Consider the following 21,641-nt stretch of genomic DNA (forward strand, 5'->3'; position numbering starts at 1 on the left):
CATCACTCACCTACGCCGAGTATTTCTACCGGAATTAGCAATACTACCACAAACACACAAAAAAAAACCCAACACCAAAACCCAGAAGACCCCGATAATCCTGCTAATGGCACCCACAACTGGAGAGGTCCTGGAAAACGAGGGTGGTTTTGCCCTTGTTTTCAATCAAGAGCTGGCCCGCTTCTCGCCCCTGTGACAGGGGGGCAGCGGTTCCCCCCGCAGGGGGCCGGAGGGGGCCCGAGTTGCTCCTGCCCGGCAGGAAGGGGACGACCCCAGCCCGCCTGCCCCGCGAACCGCCCCCCGCCCCGGGCCTCCCGCCTCCCCCGGCCGCCCTCGCACGGCGCTCCGGCCGCAGTCCCTGTCCCGCCGGCAGTCAAAGCAAGGCCCCGAGATCGGCGGTGGCCAAGGCAAGCCACCTCCCGCCCGGGGACCTCCGGGGACAGGACCAGGCCCGGGACGGGACCCCCCCAGCCCACTCGGCAGCTCCCGCTCACCTTCCCCCGGCGGCGGCGGCTCCGGTTCCAGCTCTGCGTCCCTGCCGGCGCCTGGTTTTACTTCTCCGCCCGCCGCCCCCGCGGAGGCCGGGTGCCCGCGGGGCGGCCAGGCTAGGGCGGCTCCCCGCGGCGGGGCGGAGGCGGGAGGGCAGCGTGCTGCCGCGGCGGGCGAGAGATGGGAAGGAGGCGGCGGCGGGGGGCGCGGAGGGAAGGAGGGCGGCTGCGGCGGTGGAGAGCAGAGGGGGGAACTCCGCGCCGCCGGGGGCGCGGGAGCCGCCCGGACCGCCTTCGCCACGCACCGACCAGCGCTTCCGGCGGGAGGGCAGAGGGCGCCGCCAGGGGGCGCCCGTTCCTCACCAACGGGGGGGTGCGGTGCGCGCGTCCCGGCGTCGCGCGCGCGGGGAGGTCGGCACCGACTGGCGACTGGTGCGGAGTCGCTGTGCTGGGCCGGACTGGCGGCGTTCGGTGTCCCTCCGCGGTTTAGCTGCCTGCCTGGGTGTAACTGCCCTTTCCCCTGCGAGTGCGGCGGCCGTCACGCTGCTGCGGTTTCGGGTACCGGGCGGCGGAAGCCGCGGTCGGCTGCCGTGCCGGCTCCGCCTGCAGCGGGTCTACTGACGCTGTGGGGTTTGGACGTGAGGTGCTGGGCGCTGTCGAGGTATTTCTGACTGGCCTGCAGCCTCGGGTACGATGCCTGGATCTGCATATAAAGAAAAATAACGGTTTTAAGCCGAAAGAGGGTAGATTTAGATTAGATACCGGGAAGAAATCCTTCACTCTGGGGGTGGTGAGGCACTGGAACAGGCTGCCCAGAGAAGCTGTGGAAGCTCCATCCCTGGAGGTGCTCAAGGCCAGGCTGGATGGGGCTGTGGTCTAGTGGGAGGTGTCCCTGCCCATGGCAGGGGGGTTGGAACTCGATGATCTTTAAGGTCCCATCCAAACCAAACCATTCTATGGTTCTAAAAAAAATAAAAATCAATCTAAGAAGTAAGGGCTGTTGCAGTTACACCAGCCTCAGCTGCAGACACACAGGTTGATGTAACGCTGCCATCAGCTGTGCCATCGACTTCAGGTGACGTCAGCTTAGCCAGACTGGGCTGCAAGCTCGCTCAGATCTTGGCCTGCTGTGCTTTTCTGACTGGCTGCCTTTTTACATTCATCGTTTGCTGCTTTGGCTTCTGTAGGTGTTCAGTTATGCATTTGTACAACTATATTTGCACTGTTGTCCAGTTCTTTTTCCAGTGTTACCAGTAGGGTATTTTTCCCCAATGCAAAATTTTGTAGTTTGAGCTAGATAAACCTTACATATGAAAAGCTAAGAAGCAAGATTTCCTTGCATTGCTCATTGGGCAAACTATACTCAAAAAGAATCATAAATGCTGCTTACATTTTGAGGCAGGCACAGGTCATTTGCATTTGCTGTTTTTCATTTCTTTTTTGTTGTATGATGAAGAGGCTAGAAAATATGTGTAGCAGGGGAGTGATTTGATAAGAAATTGCAATTCAACTTTTATGAAAAGAAATGCTAGTTTCTATAATACCAGTTTCTAGTTCTAGTTTCTATAATACTGCTCTAGAAAGAGTAAAAATTTAGAGGGAGGCGCTAAAATAATATAACTACTCTTTATTAGAGCAGTATTATAATGTTTTTGGAAAAAATGGTTTACAGGTTTTTTTATTAGAAAAATCACTCTTACATGTTATTCAAAACCACATACATATCTCAATAATAGTTTTGTCTATCACCTTGAGATCCCAGAAAATACTCTTAAGACAACTGTGACACAAGACACATAATAGGAATTAAATTTTACTGCAGCTCACTTCAACTATGCTGCAGATAATACAGGGATGCTGCTGTAAGAAGATATAGCCCAGGAAAAACATGAACTTTGTTACCAAACTGTTAACAGCTGAGATTTTGGAGATCTCGGCTGAAATCCGTGCGTTGAAAGATTATGATTGCTTTGATTACATATCCCCTATCCAAGGATAGTGCTCTGTTCTGAAGCACAGCCCCTAGCATCAGGTATCAGAGGATCTGGAGTTTGAAAGGTTGTACAAATTCAGGTGGCTAAAGTGTTTTAATTGATGATGCTAATGTGCTTGAAAAATAGGATTGGATAGTCAGAGAAGGGTGCTGTCCAGTCCTCCATAGTTTCTGCAATGCAAGGAATGCTTTCAGGTTCTGGTTACTCTCAATTCCTCTTGCTTCTTCATCTGTGTCCATTTTAGTATTTGATAGCCCTTTCTTTTAGTTCCTTTTTTCATTCAACGTAAGCTCAGGCTTTGAATTTTAGCTTATATTGTTGAAGTGCACTATGTAAGACTGCATGGTTTGAATGTCCAGGAGTATCAGTCAGCATCTTGATTTGCTTTAGTTTATCATCTCCTATGCATGTTGAGTCTCTGCTGGGAAAAAAATCTTTCTGCTTGTATACAGCAATTATAGTTAAGGCATTCAAGTAAACATACCTGTGTCTTAGGACAGATTTGAGATTTTTTTTCAGGACAGGATTCTTGTCTTTTTGTTCCAGGGAAGTAACTCACCTGTCTGTCCTGCTCCCTTCTTCAGATGTGCAAGAAATATTTGTGGAGAATCAGCATGGGAAGAGAATAGATTTATTTTAATCCAAAGAGTAGATCTAGTTTTCTAGTGAAAATGGGCAAAGCTTGTATATATTTCCTTAGATGCTACATAAATTTTTAGGATGTTGAGGGGAAAGATTATATGGGTATTAAAAGTACAATAAGGAATAGTGAGACACAAAAATCACCTTTCTTTGTGTCTGAAGTTAACAGACTTGGTTGCATTTAATGGCATATTGCATAGATTACACAAAGTTCTCCCACTCCCACCAGTAACAACATCCAACAGCTTGTAAAACCACATTCTGCTTTGCAGCAAGTTGCAGTACTCTGCAAGTTATATTAGGAAGACAACATTCCCTATGTCCACCTTTCCAAACAGGCATTTAGGTTCAATCCACATGGGGACGGCAGCGTTGCAGTACAGCATTTTTGGGCAAACCACTAGTGATGATAAGCCTCAGGGTTGCATTACCTAAGTAAGCTCCCCCCCAGCCCACTCCCCGAGAGATCTGGGTGAGTACAGCACATCTGTTCTGCAAACGCACTGTGATGCAGGGATTCTCAGGCTGGGGGCAGTCTCATCCACTAAACCAGTATTGTTTGAAGCAATAGGGCATGAATGCACCAGCTCAGACTTGAAACTACTTTCTACGTGTATTTGCATAGCGCTACACTTAACTAACGCTTTTTTTTCCCTCTCTTTGAGAGAGAGAAAAAAAGGGCAAAGTCTTGAATGCAGCATTCCTACTTCCCAGAGTACCGAACCACTAAGCTGATGTGTTTGTAGGAGTCTAATATCTGGTTTAATGGGATTATTTCTCTTTGTATAGTCTCTCTAGAAACATGGTCTAAGCAGTAGATCATTAGCTAAAGCAAGACAGTTTCTCTTCTGACACGTCTTGCATGGGGTCCGACAGGGAAGGTGCTCACTGAGAGGTGGACTCTGGTGGGACAACACCATTGCTGAGGTTCTGCTCTGAGACTGGACCATGAACCGCTCAAAACAAAACCACAGACCTAGGCAAAACTTCTGAGGCTCTCAGATGTATGTACATACTTGTTTTAGGAACCAGGCAAATCCTGGATACATGATTTCCTTTTGGGGAATTTAGCTGTTGCATTACTATTATACATAAGTTTTCTTCTTCAGTCTTTCTGACTTCAGGATATCCTCAAAGACAGAGGGGAACCTTCAAGAGGTTAATTGTTTTCTTCTGTTGAATATGTAAAAACTTGTAAATTAAACTGGTTGAACACCAATTATTAGTCATCATAGCCGTAAGACATTGTTTTTACTGTATGCTGTAAAACAATGAAATAAGCATTCTAATCACTTTTACGACGTTTATCAAATCGCTCCAGTAAAGCCTTCCATATGCTGCCTGGAATTGTTTGGTGCTTGCTTATGAGAGCCTGGACGGCAGTCTTTGTCTGAAAAGAGAAGAGAAATTTGCCTTTACAGCCCTGCATGTGCAAGGAAGAACAGTATAATCACTGATTTCTTCTCGGAGGTTCAAGAGGTACTGGGAAATTCACACATAAGATCTACTTTGAGAAAAAAAAAGTTGTCTTTTGTCCAAACGGCACTTTCCGTGGAAAGGAAAGGAGTAAAAACATTGATTGCAGTTTGGATAGGCTCAAATTATTGAGATTTATCAAACCTCGGTATTACAATGTCCAAGTAACCTTTAACACATGCAAACATTGTTTGTGTGATTTCCATCACGGAAGGTTTTCATCAAAAGTGCTGGATGAAGCCTGACTAATCTCATCTGCTCTCATAGCTGACCTTGCTGGGACCAGGACTTTGGAGCAGGGACCTCTGTCTGTCCTTCCCAACATGAACTCTTCCGTAATTCTATTATACTCAGCATGCACAGACATAATAAGAGAATTCATATCAAAATTCTGTTCATTTTTACTCTACGTGAGATTCAAATACAAGTTTGTGAAGACAATGCATAAAATACTCTGTATTTCTACTAGGGATAAGAAAAAATCTCCCTTAGTTTTTCCTCATGTACTTAAATTTGAAATAAGGGTAGCTACATACTCCAGTGCCCGACCCCAGAGTGATTGTAGAGTATCACTGGGAATTTAAGAAAAGAGTAGCCAAACCTTTCCTGACAGATTCACATTCTGACTCCTTTCCAGGGCAGGATCAGATAGAGTTCAGCCAGGCCTCTACTCATCTCAAACCCCATTTAAGTTGGGGGTTTTGTAACTAATACGATCCACAGAATACCTAACAGTACTCCCATTGAAGTGGGTGGACAAAGGCTCGACTTAGTAAAGCAAATCAATGTCATGGGAAATTTCAATTTCAGTTTTGCAGGTACACAGAATACTTTTCCCTGAAAATACAAGAATACGGATAACCGTAAGGGCAGTCTTGGCACTAATACTGCTTCCAGCCTCCTAAACCTGCAAAGACCGAACTCTGCAGCTTGCTGGGGCAGTTCCCTTGTAACAGACCAAACCTGTCTTTCTGGTTTCACTGCTGTGAAGCCTAGAACAATCTGCAGTAGATCCTTAAAAAAGGGGAAAAAAGAAAAGCTAGACTTCTTGCATCTTTTGGGAGGTAGCAAGGTGGTTTTTACATCAGTGATTCCTAACAAGTGTTTTGATCTGTGTATTCCTAGGCCATAGCAGACGTCTTTTTTGTCATTAAGCCCGCCTTTCATCTTCTATGAAAAATTCTAAGAAGTGCCTTTTCTGTATAGATTAATATTTTGAAAAACGCTTAAACCCTGGCTCTGTAAACATTTTTATGCTCCTGGGCACTACTGATTTCACCAAGCTGTAGGTACTCAAAATATTTTTATATTTTGGATGCAAATTATTTTTTTATCATTTTCCTTTTGACAGTGAGACTGAAGCTCTTGTTTCTAGAGCCCTATGATACTTAGAGAAGATTCTCAAAAGTATTTGTTGTATATGAAATTTATATTCCTAGTTACTGAAAATTGAATTTAAAACAGTTTACATCATTTCAGTTATCAAAATTATCAAAGGCATGGGAGAAACAAAGTTAGCATCCCAAGAAGACAGCACTTACATATTCTGAAAGGATGAGGGCATCCCAATCAACTATTACTATGTCAATACATACTTGTAGGTATCCATACATGAAATAATTCTGGAGCTCTATTGCCCATTGCTTTAACAAGCTAGTAAAAGAGTATTTGTCTTTATTAAAGCATACAAAAAATAGTTTTAAGTGCATATATAATAGAGGGCAAAGTGTGTAATTCAGTATTGCAAGGAGAGCTAACTTACCTTTTCAACCAATTCTTCTGTAGTTATATTTGGATCATAAGGGATTGGCTCCCCAATGTATGTGCGAAATTTAACTGGAAGTCCTCCGTACGGAGGAGTAAACGGCAATCGAGTACTTTCATACAACTGTCTAAAAAATCCTGAAATAGTTTAAGAGAGGAAAAAGTGAGATTACAGGCACAGAAAACAATCCAAACTTGAAACTGATTAATATGGAAGGCTTCTTAAAAATGCATGCTTTGTCTGACAGCCAAGAAGAAATCACAGGATTTAGGTAAATGTCTGCCAACACAAAGCTCAATAGACTTAATAGATCACTGAAATAAGACTGCACTAAAGAACCAAATCACACAGCCCAAACCAATTATACACAAGCTATTTCCATATTTAAGATACCTCTGACCCACAGCAAGTGTGTTACAGAATCCAAAGTAAGCAGAAGTCTGAAAAGCACAATCTAAGAGAAAAGTGAAAGAAATCTGAGAGAGAAGAGGAGAAAACATTCCAAATATCTGAAATATATTTTAAAGTTCTTACTTCTTTCTTTAAACATCCTATATCCTTCCCGGACATTTTGAGTATACATTGGAATGATGGGCTAAGGAATCACAAAAAAAAAAAAAAAAGGTGGGAATGTTATACCAAGTTTGAATTTATGTCTTGGTGCCTGTTAATGCAACTAATAAAATCACTTGAATACAGAGGATAATTATCAGTTAGGTAGCAAACAAGGAATCTTTTTATAAAAAATAAACTCCAGAGTAGAAATCAAATTCTGTTTCTCAGCTCCCACAAACATTGCTGTTTTAAAGTCACCACCTGTGAGGAAAATGACTGACATTGTATTAGAGGTTTATACCTTTCATTTTGAATGCACATTATAAGTTAACTGAGATCCTAAAGAAAACAACTTGTATGTTATATATTTATTGCACTATCGCTGACTGAAACATGAAATGAAGTTTTGCAGTTTCTCTGTCTAAACCTTACACCATGTGTGGTGACTAGGAAAGCACTCGGCTCGTAAAACCTTGCAGAAAGCAAGTAGACATTCATCTTTGGCTCATCTCATCTGCTTCTCAAAGTAAGGTCTCACTGAAGCAGTAATGTTTGGATGGTACACCACTGGAAGAAAACTTCTGCAGATCCCTTGGACAAGTAAGGCAATTGTATGTCCTCATTGACCTGACTACACACCTTCTAGAGGGCAGATCCTTAGGCAGTTACAGAACAAGTTCTCTGCATTATTATGACTAAAAAGAGAGATGCTTGAGATACCTGAACTTGAAACAGTCACATCTTAACAGCCTAAGGTAAGGTTTCATAGTTTGTAGACAAACTGACAGTGATTGTCTCCATACATACAATGACTTTTCCCCCCTCTATTCTCCCTTTTTTTTTAAACTGTGTTTTGAGCATGTTGTTGGAATTACTTGTCCAGAAGGTGATGAAAGAAACCCTTTATGCTGTTAAAAATCACTGCTACAGAACAGAAACCACAAGACAAGGAAAAAAGAAGCAAGAAAAAGACCTAACTAGAGCCTAACAAAGAACTCAACGTGATGGAAACCATTTAAAGGAAAAAAGCCCTGGAAGATAACAAAAATATCAAACATACATAACGTTGTAATAGTAAACCCTTCAGAAATTATGGGAAATTATTACATATAAACCCTTAAAAATAATCATTACATCTTTTAAAAGCATACAACTGCTGGACCCTAAAAATACCACACTTAGCTTCAGCTATTGATTGAATACTGTATGTCTAACATTTAAAATGTTTGAATCCCACCCATCGTACAGACAAAACACTTCAAATTTTAGGACTAGTGAAAGAGAAACATATCTTAGGCTATAAAGAAATGTGGCAACTATGAAAGTTACTCGCATACAACAATCAGCCAATGAAGTACAGAGTGGGCAGCAGCATTCAGTCCCTGAGCTGCTAAAAACAGGTAGACAGATAAAAGCTTGCATATATAAAGCAGCATGATCAGATAGGTCTGCAGTAATCCACAGATTTAGATTTCCAGCTGGAACTGAGCTGGATCACACCTGGCCAGCTTGAAAATCACAGGACAGTTGAGGTTGGAAGGGACCTCTGGACTAGTCCAAACCCCCTACACATACTGGTCAGCTCCCAGCGTGTACTGGTGCATGGGGTCATTCTATTTTTTAAGAATTTTATAAACCATAGTCCCTGTTTATCTTTCACGAACTAGATTTTAACCAATTTTTTTTGGCACGGATAAAATGCGTGAATCTTCAGAAACGATGACTCCTCCCCATTAGCCTGTCAAACTCCAGCCACAGACAAAGGGTATTTCTGAAGCTCAGGCCCCTGGCCTACAGAAATTCCCCTGAGACAAATACATGTCTCAGAAGTTCATTGAGTCAGAACATTACATTAAATAGCAATGCTCTCCGTCTCTGACCCCAAGTAAGCAGAGTAGTCATACAAGATGAAACGGAAACTGAATGTGGAAACCTGCAGGCAAGGAATGAAGCTGAAACTATGTTCTTTGTTTACTTTTCTTCAACTTTTACAGTGGAAGAACTGTTGAACTTCCATAACATTATAATAAGAAGGGGAGTGTCAATTCATATATAAAGGTATTTTTGTCTTGAAATCCCCATTTAAGTCACCCGTGGCAGGTTTTGAACCACCATGTAGTCATTATGAATACTGTAAAGTGTGTGTGGTTCTTTGGTTGATGGCTACACTGTATGTAGAATAAATTCCAAACAAGGCACTTCTAGTCCTATCTTGCCTTCATCCAGGATTCGAATAAGTATTAGCAAAACATATATGAATTGCTACATTGTAGAGCAAGTTCTGATAGTTTAGATGAGTCTATCCCCAGTCTTCAGCCAACCTACAAGACTGGTTTGGCCAGTATTGAAAAGGATGCAGCAAGAACAGTCAGAAACAATCAAACTCCAAATTTGTCCAAAGATGGAATTCAGTTACTACTATGGGCTTAATTTTATATATGAAATGGTATATGAGGTTAATATTGCCCTCTCTACTGTTAAATGCACAGCATTTCTTTTTTTTAAGTGTTTAGTTGTCTAAGGTGTGTCTGATCACAGATTTCCAGACAAACATCAAAGATGCCCAAAATTCAGTGGAGCCTGCAAGTTAATTACAGTGATGCCCACCATACTGAGATCCAGACAGACTTCCCAATCATTAAAAAAACGAACCCTGAATGAGTGCAATAATCAGTGATACGAGAGCCAGCAGCACTCACGGTAAAGGTGAGCTCAGGCTCGTAGGTGTCAAAGGAGAAAATACTCTCTCTGCCCTCCAGGTAACAGATAATCTATGTAGTGTCTGTTTTACCAATGACCACAAAAACCTTTCACACTGCAAGAACATTATCCTCAATGAATACCCAATTCATTAAACTAAAAAAAAAAAACACAAACCCAGTCAACAGAAGGTGCTAGCAATTTTGGGTACTACTATTCAGCTAGTTCCATTTGCTTCTAAATTATGGAAGACTGGAAGGATTAAGATGATTACTAGCAAGTATTTCTGTGATGTGTTTTGATCAGGGTGGCACTCTATATTAAGGGCACTCAGATTTTTTAAATTCAAATTTTATTTTAAAAAACGTATTACATTGTAGAATTACAGTATAAGGTTCCAAGTGAAGTGAAAACATCTGGCAAAAGATTGTTGAAATGTTTGAAGTAGCTTGAATGACAGATATGAAAGCAAAATGATTAGAAATCACTCAAGTTGTTAAAGCAACACCTCTTTCTGACTGTTCAAGTATATTATTAAATTAATACGCAAGAGGAAAGACAATAAGGGAATTCAAAATGCCCATATGAATTTGAATGGGTTTTTCCTATTCACATTCTAGTATTTTCCTACAATATATGAAGTATTGTGACAGGAGAGGGAACAGAAGCACATAAAACGTGACTTTTAAAAGGCCAGACAACAAGACAAACAGAGGTAGAAATAGGATTCCTAGCCTAAAATTACTTTATCCATTGGGTGAATGCCCCTAAAATTATTCTAGTGTTTAGTTTTCTTCCCACAAGGTCTGTCCCCACAGAGACAGATAAAGTTATGAAGAAATATTAACCCAAAGCATGCATTTTGCAACCCTAGGCGCTTTGTCATAGGAGCTTTAGCACAAGAGACCAAAGCACAGTTTGAGAAGCAACAGATTGGATGGGGTGAGAATGAGATATAACTGCACAAAAAAACCTGAAAGGGCTGGTAAGAAATTCCAAGTTTCATGGGAAGAACTTGACTCCCTGTGCAGATTCTCCTATAGACAGAAAAGGTTTATGTTCATGTGGAAGGCCAAAGGAGAGTGCGGAAATTGATGAGATGTTCATAAGAATGTAAAGAAAAATGACGGTTGTGCAATTCATGAGAAAGCAGCAGAAAGCTCATGGCAGATCAGATGAAGCATGGATGTGTACCGGTATTGTCAGACTCAAAGAGCACTAGGTATGCTAAGTCTAAATTTGGACAGAAAACTCATCTCTCGTGGTGATGATGATGATAAGTAGCAAAAAGACAGGGTTGCTGCTCTTTCAGCTCTATGCCATCCCAAATAAAATTATTTCCCAGAGACTATATCAGAGAAATGGTCTCACATGTGGAATTAGATGGAAGAAGTCAGAGCCAGTGGTAGAAGTTTGTATTTGTAGATCATCATCCATATGGAAAATATAACTGAAACTGTGGCCATGTGTACAAGTGGAGTGCAAACCAAGAGAAGCACATCTCTAGAAGATGCTGAGGATCTGACATCAACACTGAACATATTTCAGTGCTCTGTTTTTATGTAGAACTAATTCTTGTCTGGTACCATTGACTGAATGCCTCTTTGCAACTGGAGAGTATCGGGTCCCAATTCTGGTTTAGTTTCAGCCAAAAGGAATACTCAGCTCAGGTATTCAAACACATTCCATCATGTGAACGAAAGCATGGTAAGGGAGGGAGATGGAAAAACTGCTCCAAAAGTGCACACATGATTCAAACTCAGACACTGATGTAGACACACCTTGTGTTAGTCAATGCTATCTTTCACAAACATGAAGTAAGGGTAAGAACAAAATCCTGGACCCTCTCAGAATATATGAGAAGAAGGAAAGATGAGGATAATACATTAAAGAGCCATAAGAAAATAACTGATTATGTAGAAGATAAAGATATAAGTCTAGTAGGATGCGAAAAAAAGAATGAAACCTTACAGCAATATGGAGAAGGACCACAGTGAAGATTCCTAAAATACAGTCAAGAAGAGAAATTGGATGTCTGCATGATGGAAGTGTAGACCTGGAACTGCAGAGATGGATGCCTTGCAACAGTCAAGAAAAAGCTATTCAGTTCCATGAAACCCTTGCTCCCTGCAGATTAATGTGCTTGAGGAAAATGGTGGGAAAATGAAAAGAAATCTTTATTCCCAAACCTCTTATTCTGCCCTTTTTTCAACAAATACTCCTATGATGCATTTTATAAGGAAACATGTATGCAATAAGCATAAACTGGGATTGGTAACATAATACTCACCACTTTTGCATCTAGAGCAACCTGAGCAAAGCCCTTTCGATTTCCCCACATGAGCTGATAACTTTCATCACTGAAGAGTGCTTCTCTAACTCCACCTGGTGAGACGGACACCAAGTGTCCATTCTTCAGTGCAATGAGACACTCCTCCCTTGTACCTGGCATAACACCTGTCACTTCCAATAATAATTTAAGTCCTGCAATAAGTAAGTAGCGAATACATATTATTATAACAATATATCACAAGTACTGCTTGCGTGTAGGAGCAAGATTACAGCTAAATGAAAATCTAATAGCTATATTTATAGACTAAGGCAGATTTGTATGAGGGAAGTACACCTACAGAGTAAATATTGGCAAAATGACAAATACGTGACAGTTTTTTTTTTTTCCCAAATGTTATGAAGATGAACCAGCTTATCAGGAGCATCTCAATAAACTAATGCCTCCACATGCTATTTTCCGTTATTATTAAAACACCATCCATGCAACCAAAACTTGTGCATCACAGCTAGAGATCTGAAAATAAACATCTATTCCTTCCTCTTCCTTTTAAAAAATTTTAGTAAATATAAAATTTCAGTACAATAAATATTACTACAAAAATAAATATCTGACAAACAACTATTTTTAGTGTTCTTTTAAAATGTGATGAACATTTTAAATGTTGACGTAAAATTGAGTATTTTGTGATTAAATTGCAAACTACATGGATCAAATTACATGTTGGACTGCTGTATGACTCTTAAGATGCACAAATGGCAGAAGTTAGCAGGGCAGTTGCTGCACTGTGTGAACAGTTTGGTGAATCTTCTTCTTTTCCATAACTGGGATTTCTCCAAAAAACAGACTGAGAACCATAGAAGCACTCTACACTTGCTTATATTATCTTTACATTTTAAATCTACCAGTTTGGAAGTCCCATAGAGAGCTTCAGTAAACAAGAGTTTCCCCAGTGTTCGCATTCCCTGTTCCAACAGCATGGTTTGAAAATAAATTGTTTATATTAATAAATGTAAATAACAACTATGTCCTGCCAGAACGGATGTCTAGCACTGCAACTTTGACAAAGGCCTGCAACAGAAACTTTGGAAGACACTGGAAAACACAATGCCGCATCTTGTAATTGAATCGTATTTCAACTTATTCAAGGCATCGTGTTTGATAGATCTTTCTGTCAAAGACAGATGTTGACTTTGTTTAATCCCTTTCTGAACTCATATGTATTCCTGTTCCATCCTGCAGCCAGGAATGCCATATCCTTATTAAGTGAATAGGTACATCCTTTGCTTGGCTTTAAAACTTCTGCCTGTTAAGAATTATGATGTATCACATGAATGTATTATCACTTCTTATTCCCCTTTTCCAGGTCACACAGAATCTTATATCCCTCAGTCGTGCAAGACTTTTGTCCTATGAAAGGAAGGCTCTTGAAAGGAAGCCATGCCAGGCCTCTGATCATCCTTGTCCTTTTTTGTGGCTTTATTGCTTTATTGCTTTATTGGTTTTCTGAGATGGGGAGACCAGAATTCCACGCAGTATTCAAGATGTGGGCACCACATGCATTTTGAGTACATAATGGTATTTTCTGTTTCTTCTTTTTCATCATAAGCCTAAAATTCTGTTTACCTTTTGGCAATTGCTGAGACTTAAGCTGACATATTCCTAACATCATCTAGAAAATTTAAAGTGTTTAAAATTTATGTGTTTAAACTTGGGTTTTTTTCCTCCTGCGCTGCAATATAACTAATACTGAGTTTCATCTGCCATTTAATCAGCCAGTGATTCAGTATCCTCTGTGTGGGCTTTTACTGCCTTGAAAAAAAAATGGCCAGTATAAAGCTTTGTCACCTCACTACTGATCTAGTAGGTGCCAACACTGATCTTTATCTGTATACCTGGTGAATTCTGCTTCTTTGTGAAAATAAGCTATTTATTTCTACCCTTTATTTCCTACCTTTTAAACAGTTATTCATTCACAACAAGACTTCTCCCATAACTGTAATTAATCCAACAGCCTGAGGTTCAGCATATGCTCATGAGCATTCTTTAAAGAACCAATCTGTGATGCGCAACGTTTCTCTGCAAAAAGCATATAAGTACGGTAGAGGAAGAGAAGGTTAAGGAGAATTTTCATTCATTGTATTACTTTTAGCCACATTTTCTACTAATGCAGCAAATAGGGAGGCCTGATCTCCATTATTTGGGGTCTTTTTTACCAGATGCCTTTGTGCTAGCCTTTTTATAGGTTGACACCATATTTGCCACCTTCTGTTCCTCTAGCATGAACATAATTCAAGCAATATGTTATGTACACATCAATAGTCCAGAAAAATTGCACAGCTAAGTGTTGCTTGGTCCTGACAATAGTTTACTATACATTTGTAATAAAAATCTCTGCTACAGACACTTCAATTTGAAACAGTACCCTCTCATTTATCCCTTAAAAAAGAAGTCTCCTTTGCAAAATTCTGCTAAACTTTATCTTCCTTTAGGGGGCCTCTTAAAAGCCAATCATCTCTTGATGACTTCATGCTTCTGATGTGTTTAGTAGTACACGGTATTTACTAAGTCTGCCTTTAGCAAATTCTTCCTTAGCATCTTTCTAGGGATGCCTCAGTATGTTCTTGCATCAAACTTGCTCGAGTTTATGCTCGTTGTTTTCAGCTTTTGAACACGACTTTATTTTCTGAAGAATGTCCTACTTTTAAATACCTTCCTTTGCTCTTTAGTGTTATAATCTTTAATATAAGTGATATAAAGGTGTCTTTAAATAATCTGCGTGCTATTCCTTCTGAATGCTCCTTCTTTATGCCTTGTTCTTCTAAAATTGAATAAGGTTTGCTTTTCTGTATCTTCTCTGCACAACGGAATTATTTATTTCTCTCTCAGCCTACGATGTGTTGAATGTGTTGTGATCAGTATTACAGAGCTCTCTTCAACAGTAAAATCTTCAAATGAGTTTTGTGCCCTACTCCAGGCTTTGATCAAAAGACAGATTTGATGTCATACCCTACTGCAATGGCCACTCAGTGTAGAAGGCAAGTAGGTAATTGATGTTCTACCATTTTCTGGGCTCTTCTGCACTCACAGCCCATTGCTGACCAGCCAGCATTAGGTCAATAATAAAGTCAATAATATAATATACACTTTCTACTGAGGCATGACATTTCATCCCAACGGGATTATATAATGTCTATTTGTCGGCTTTGTAGTGTGTACCAGTGTTTTTATGACCTTTCACTTAAAAGACAGGATATTCTACCCTGTTTGCCCTTCTGCATCTACCAGCTTTTAGTTTAAAAGCTCTTGAAAGTGTAATAAATGTACATTTCACCAAAACCACTAACAGGTTCAGTGAATCCAGGATGCTTAAATACAAGAGAACGTGTTCTTACCTGGTAAACGAAAGACAAAATGATCAGCTACTGACAGACAAAGTCTTTTCTTCCAGAGAAACAGCCTAGACAAAAAGTAAAGGTAGTCTATAGGAATAGCACCATGGTAATACACAAGAATGCCCGGTCCTTCTGGTAAGTTTTCCACACCATGAAGCTCATAACCTGTTTGGAATGGAAAGCAATACACTGGCAATGATAGCTGTAAATAATCTGGCAATTTAAATAAAACTGTTTACTGTCATTTGTTAAATGACTTTCAGACAGTTGTGAAAGCCTCTGCAGTAACTTTTAAATTAATTAAGTTCTAGATGGAACTTTTGGTCAATAGCAAAGAGAAAGCCCCTCAAACACCACAGGTGGACTAATTTGTTGGTGAGTTTAATCACTAAAACCTGACATTTTCCCCAGTGGGGGGACTAAATTAATTATTTCCCCTTAAGAACTTTTCCTAGTCCAAAGGGCAATAATAAAATAAATATTACTACACTGGTGTGAAACTGCTTCATCGACAGAATGAGAGGCAAATAACCAGTCAGGATGCTTTTGTGAAATATGGAAGTGTGACTGTCCATTCTGTGTCAGGCAGAATGAAAAGGTCTGGAATAATAAAAAGTTTCTCCGATTGAGATGTCCAAACAAAAAATCCGTAAGAATCCCAAACAGAGGTTCTCTCCATGAGAGTTAAGTGTGTTCACTTTACAGTGGAAGGGAATTTCCTTACAGACATGGACTTCTGTAAATCCTCTCCTGGGTTTTTTCTATGTTTATCTATGATTTATTTATTTTCTCTGTTTATTTCTATGATTTAGGTTTGAGGTGGACCCAGAGTAGGAGGCTAATGTATACAAAGGCTTGGGAAAGCCACAGCTTCTACCAACTAAGAGCTCTAGTCCACCTCGTCTGCCTTCGTCTCCATCCCTGCTATAGCTGCTGTCATGAGCCCTTCAAGGAGAAGGATGGGGATGGAGGGGGCAAAATCCTAGGAAAAGATAAAGTTTCATACTGCGGGATGGTTCAAAGATTAAGGGAAAAAGCTGTGAGGAAGAATAGCAACATAGATAAAAATCTGTTATTCTTCATCCCTAAGGCAGCAAAGTTAAGTCTTGCTGATAGCCTTAAACTACATCTGTGGGAAGGGAGCCTAACGTGCAGCTGAGGATGCTCCTAGGGAGCAGGGTGTGTTGAAAGTATCTGAAGGTTGAGTGTAATGAAACTGAAAAATCAGATGACTTAAATTTTGCCTCGGTACAAACTTAAATGTGGTATCTAATTATTTCTTTGTCCGTACAGCTCTTAAAATTATTTTCAGTTGTCATAACACAAAGTAGTTTTTGCCAACTAAAAATACACTAATTACATTTCCAACTAGTTGTTGTGTTTTCATCACTGAAGTGGGTTTTAAACAGTTACTAAGAAAAAATAAATTAATCACACCTCTCCCTTGCAGTTACGTTACTAGAACTAACGTTAACACTGCCCTTCACCGTATACATATACATATATACATATATATATACATACATACATACCATATACAGAGAACTGAACCTATCCATTTAGAGAAATTTACCCTATATAAACTAATTTCTCTCTTTTGTTCTGCCTGTTCTATATGGCAATCATACCAATGTATAAAAGTATAACAAGTATGATTTCTTTGCATAAAACTCATGAAACTTACGTGTATTTACTATTTATCGTAATTCAAAGCTTCAGACAAGTTATGTCATACTTACCATGCCATATTCTTGCATATATATCCCAAAAGCTTGCTATAGTTTTCCTTGCACTATCCCAAACTTCACTCAACGGATCTGCTTTTACCTCACTGTTCCTCTGATATAGCAAAAGCAAAATATTAGAAAGGTAAATGAAAAAGAGGATTGTTAAAGGAACTATAAAAACAACTAATATTGCACTCATTGTCAGTGCGGCGATGACCATATGAAAAAGGTATTTCTTCAGGTACTCCACAACAATCCATTCTTCCAGCACAAAGGCAAGGCAGCTTAGGTCAGTCATTGGTATCTGTCCTGAAGCACAGGATTCTTTTCCACCTATCATGTCCTGCATGGAGGAAAAAAAAACACAACACAACAAAAAACACAAAACCCCCAGATCTAATGTCTCTGATTGTTGAAGTTTCTCAATTTAGGAAAAAAGTTTATTGTACATATACCTGATATCTATTTTGGCACAGCACAGTCAAACATTTTCTCCCTCTCTGTTGTACTAAGATATCTGCTGGCAATTGCCATCCACTATTGCTTGTAAAGGGTGATGAGATTATCCTGTGTATTTACGGATCTTTTCTTATACAGACAAGTAATAGGACAAGGGCTGGAGTCCAAGGAAGCCTCAGCATCCATGCAACATGGCTGATCAGATGATTTCTCTGTGTAAGTATGGCTTACTTTTTAGAAGCTCAAAAGAGGGTAAGCAATAAGTATTTTCAGCAGCATAAGCCAAGAAGGCTACTAGAGGTCTGGGCTCTTCTGTTCTTCTGCAGAGAGTCCAGCCTGAGCTTCTTGTCCCTGCCTATGGCAGGGGGGTTGGAACTTGATGATCTTCAAGGTCCCTTCCAACCTAAACCATTCTATGATTCTATGATTCCGACCCCTCTCAGTTTGGCAGCAACTGGCAGCGAGGGGAACACACAGCGGAGTGCGAGGCTGAAGAGCCAGCTACCAAGACTTGGGCATCTGTGGCTCCTTCCTGAGGTCAGGAGGTGCCCAGGACAGCGTTTGGTACTGCTGGCAGCACTGGGAAATGCAACTCTTCACCCCTCATCCACACAACCATGCTAACACACCCTTCTTGCAGATCTTCCCATGGTGGCAAAGGCCAAGTGGGCTCCATGGCCCCAGTGATATGTTTGCCACATGCCACTCCCTACTTAGTCTATTCCGACAGCCAACCCTGCCTGCCTGCCAGCAGGTAAAGGTTTCTCTGACATGCAAGAGCGCTCCAGCGTCACTGGCTGATTTTAAGATTCTTAAGCATCAGCCAGAGATTTAAACATTGCAGCCAGGTTCAGTAACCCATAACTGAATACAGCTTTTATTTGCCTCAGTCAGGTTACTACTTGTTTAATGCATAAATTTTTCTGCTCCAACACCACAACAAGTACCCACAAGAAACAAATCGTAATTGCCACAGTCAGTGCCAAGATCATAAAGTACAGCAAGTCCAGACTTTTCTGACTTTATATCTTCTGCTCCGTACTTATATGAGCAAACCTGTTAAACACTACCCATTCCACTTTTGTTTTTCTTCTTTGAAGCCCTGGGTAGAATATAGGGTTGGACTGGTGTAAAGCACAGCTCCATTCCGAGTTATGGATGTACAAGGAGTACAGCAAATGGCAAAAGCAAAGAGCAGCCACGAACAGGCACTAAACTCTAACATGCGGTAAGGCAGGCAAGCCCCATGGCAAGCCCTGCCCACCAGTAGCTGCAACAGCTCTAAATTTGGTCTCGCACACTCCAATCAAATCTCTCCTTGTCCCAAACCCTTCAAACTCCACGTTGGGCACCAAAAAGGACTGTCGTGGTTTAACCCCAGTAGGCAGCTGAGCCCCACTCAGCCGCTCGCTCACTCCCCCGCAGTGGGATGGGGGAGAGAATCAGAGGGGCAAAAGTGCAAAAACTCTTGGTTTGAGATAAAGACGGTTTAATAGGTAAAGCACAAGCTGGAAGGATAGTAAACTAGGAGCTCAAAGGAAACAAGCATTGTATTAAATGATGCTCAGCATGGCACAAACGAATGAGATCAATGTGGTGAAGAACGTGATGAGAATTAATATGGAATTGTTTGTATCCCAGTGACTGGTGCCTGACTAAGATATAGGAAGAGCTGGAAGTTCTGACTGAAAAGAGATTTTATCCATAACATGAAAGAAATAAAAGGACTAGTCTGCATGATTCGGATATTAAAATCTCTGCTTAGAAGGCATTTAAGAAGGATAAAGCTGATAGTGTGTTGCTACTAAAGAAGTTATTAATTGTTTAAAGTTGCTGATAAGAGCAAGGTCTACAAATCCTCAATGCCTGCGAAGCATGCTGTGCTGACAGAGCCCAGGAGAAGGCTGTGTTAAGGGGTTGCCTTAGGCTACTGAATCAGAAATACTGAGCAGTACTTAGAATAACTTGTTCAGCCTGCAACATAGGGTGAAGGAAGGGAGTGGATTTGGCATCGTTATGGGGGCTTCAGACTGGGAACACAGACTACTACAGCCACTAGCAAAACTGGCTTAAACTTGCAGGAAAAATGTCCACACTGATACAAATGTACCAATACTAACCTTTATATGACATGGGGATTAATTTGGATATGTTGATCACTGACTGGAACCTGGTGATCAAGAGATTATGTAATCTACCAACATTTTAAAATTAACATGTCCAGCTATCTTCTTGTACCTAACATTCTTTTAAAAACCACCTGAAATTCCCTCTGGCCTCCTGATATTAATTTTCAGTAACTCTTGAAAGACTAGGGAAAATCCAGAGGGCTGGAAGAGATTTAAGTTTATTCCAAAGTCCCCAGACACAAGTCACTGCAGACTCAGCGGCCAGATACATTGCTGGCAGGATTACTGAAAAGCTGGCATGTGACAAAGGGAACTGATGCCACCCATTATAATTTTGTGAGAAACGGACCTTCTAAACAAAGGCACCTCCATTCTTGGAGGAAATTAGAGGTTTAATAGCTTGTGCAGTTCTGGTGCACATACAGTTTTACTAGGGGCTTGTCAAAGAGTCACTTTAACCCCCACATGAGATGCTGCTTGGAACTCACCCTTCCACCAGCCCTCACCCTATGTTCTCACCACCAGCCTGGTCTCCAGCAGGATCAGCTGACTCCCTGCTAACAGGATGACTGTGAAAATGCTGGCACAAGCAAAACCACTCTTGGGAACAGCCCAAACTTCAGTTGGCCTACGGGGATTATGAAAGTGTATTACCAATGCCTCTTGACATTTTGATTAAAAAATAAAGCTTTTTAAAATGGAGCACATATGAAATGAGCGATGTCATCAATTGACATGACAAAAAAGTATCCATCAGTGGTGGAATCCCCATCAAATGAGAATTGAGTCTAGGTCCTACATTATTCAGCATTTTCAGATTTTTGTCATAATATTAATGATCAATGTAAGCAATCTAACAATCCACTGATTTCTCTTCCTCCATCCCAATTTTTATGTAAGAGAAAATTATTTGCTGGCTTGGAAGACCACTGCATTTAACTTTGTTTATTCCCAGACTACAGTACAAATAACCATAGTAACTTAGTCATTTCTAAGTTCAATATAGACCTTAAAAAACCTTTAGAAAGAAAAAAATGTGCAAAAGTAATTTTTTAAAAAACCTACAAAACAGTATTAACAGAACAGATTTGACTGAGGACATATGGAAGTAGTTGGGTACACATGGAGTGAGTTCACTTTCTGCCAGCTAGCTGGGTGGGATACAAGCTAATTCAACATCATTCCAGTTGAATCCAAGCCAGAGTAGAGAAAGAATAAATGATTGACCCATTGAGGAAAAACTAGAAGCAGCATGACTTTCTCTGGAAGCTGGATGCTCAACCAGGTTTCAGTTCCTGCTTCCATAGTACAATTGTACACTACCTCCAACATGTCATAAGGAAAGAATGAATCCTGATGACTGAACCCTGTCCCTGGTTTCTGGGCCATATGATGTAAGTCCAACATGGTAAATGCATCCCTCTGTACTGCCAGTATAACATCAAAGGACAAAAGGACCGAACAACTATTTTTGCCATGTTCTACTGGCTATATCTCACCAGCCCTTTGCTGAGACCACAAACACAGTTTTGAAGCATCCTTTCCATCAAACACCACATAGGAAATTATTACATTACTACCTGAATGCCTATTGCAAGGCTATTACTAAAGACCTGCTTGATTATGCACTGGAAGACAATGCCAGAGTGTTACCGCAACATGTTTACTTGTAACTGCTCTGGTTTGCCCCAAGTCTCAAAATTTAAGACAGAAATTTCTCTGCTGCTTTTATCAAATCTGAGCCAAGAGCAGCCCCCATGTTCTTCAACACTGAACATCCTATGCAAGGTTAACAAGTGGGCATAGTGTTTTGTGAACAAACATTTTTTAAATTGTCTATATTTTTCTCACATCACTTAGCGATGGATTTGAAGCGTTACTATTCCGAGTGATTTCATTGTTCTACAGAACTACATCTGTGTTGACATGCGAGATGTTTGTTTGGGCTCCACCTATAAAGCATATCGAATTCCAGAGTAATAGCTGTATCTACAATGTAAAATTACGGGTGATGTCAGAGG

The 21,641-nt window shown here is 40.6% G+C and overlaps 1 protein-coding gene across 1 annotated transcript in view; it reads right to left on the reverse strand.

The window, feature by feature from the left end:
* TMEM68 (transmembrane protein 68) overlaps positions 1-21,641 on the reverse strand; it is a gene marked incomplete at its 5' end in the record, with an annotated part of 53,662 nt that overhangs the window by 19,602 nt on the left and 12,419 nt on the right. The window contains 9 exons of the mRNA XM_082499228.1: positions 495-986; positions 1,111-1,191; positions 4,424-4,514; positions 6,363-6,502; positions 6,900-6,960; positions 11,911-12,104; positions 15,306-15,470; positions 17,228-17,375; positions 20,140-20,248. Coding sequence (XP_082355354.1) covers positions 495-986; positions 1,111-1,191; positions 4,424-4,514; positions 6,363-6,502; positions 6,900-6,960; positions 11,911-12,104; positions 15,306-15,470; positions 17,228-17,375; positions 20,140-20,248 — 1,481 coding nt within the window. The remainder of the gene's footprint in view (positions 1-494; positions 987-1,110; positions 1,192-4,423; positions 4,515-6,362; positions 6,503-6,899; positions 6,961-11,910; positions 12,105-15,305; positions 15,471-17,227; positions 17,376-20,139; positions 20,249-21,641) is intronic.

The sequence above is a fragment of the Vanellus vanellus genome, assembly GCF_965231255.1.
Source record: "Vanellus vanellus genome assembly, chromosome: 2".
Lineage (NCBI taxonomy): Eukaryota > Metazoa > Chordata > Aves > Charadriiformes > Charadriidae > Vanellus > Vanellus vanellus.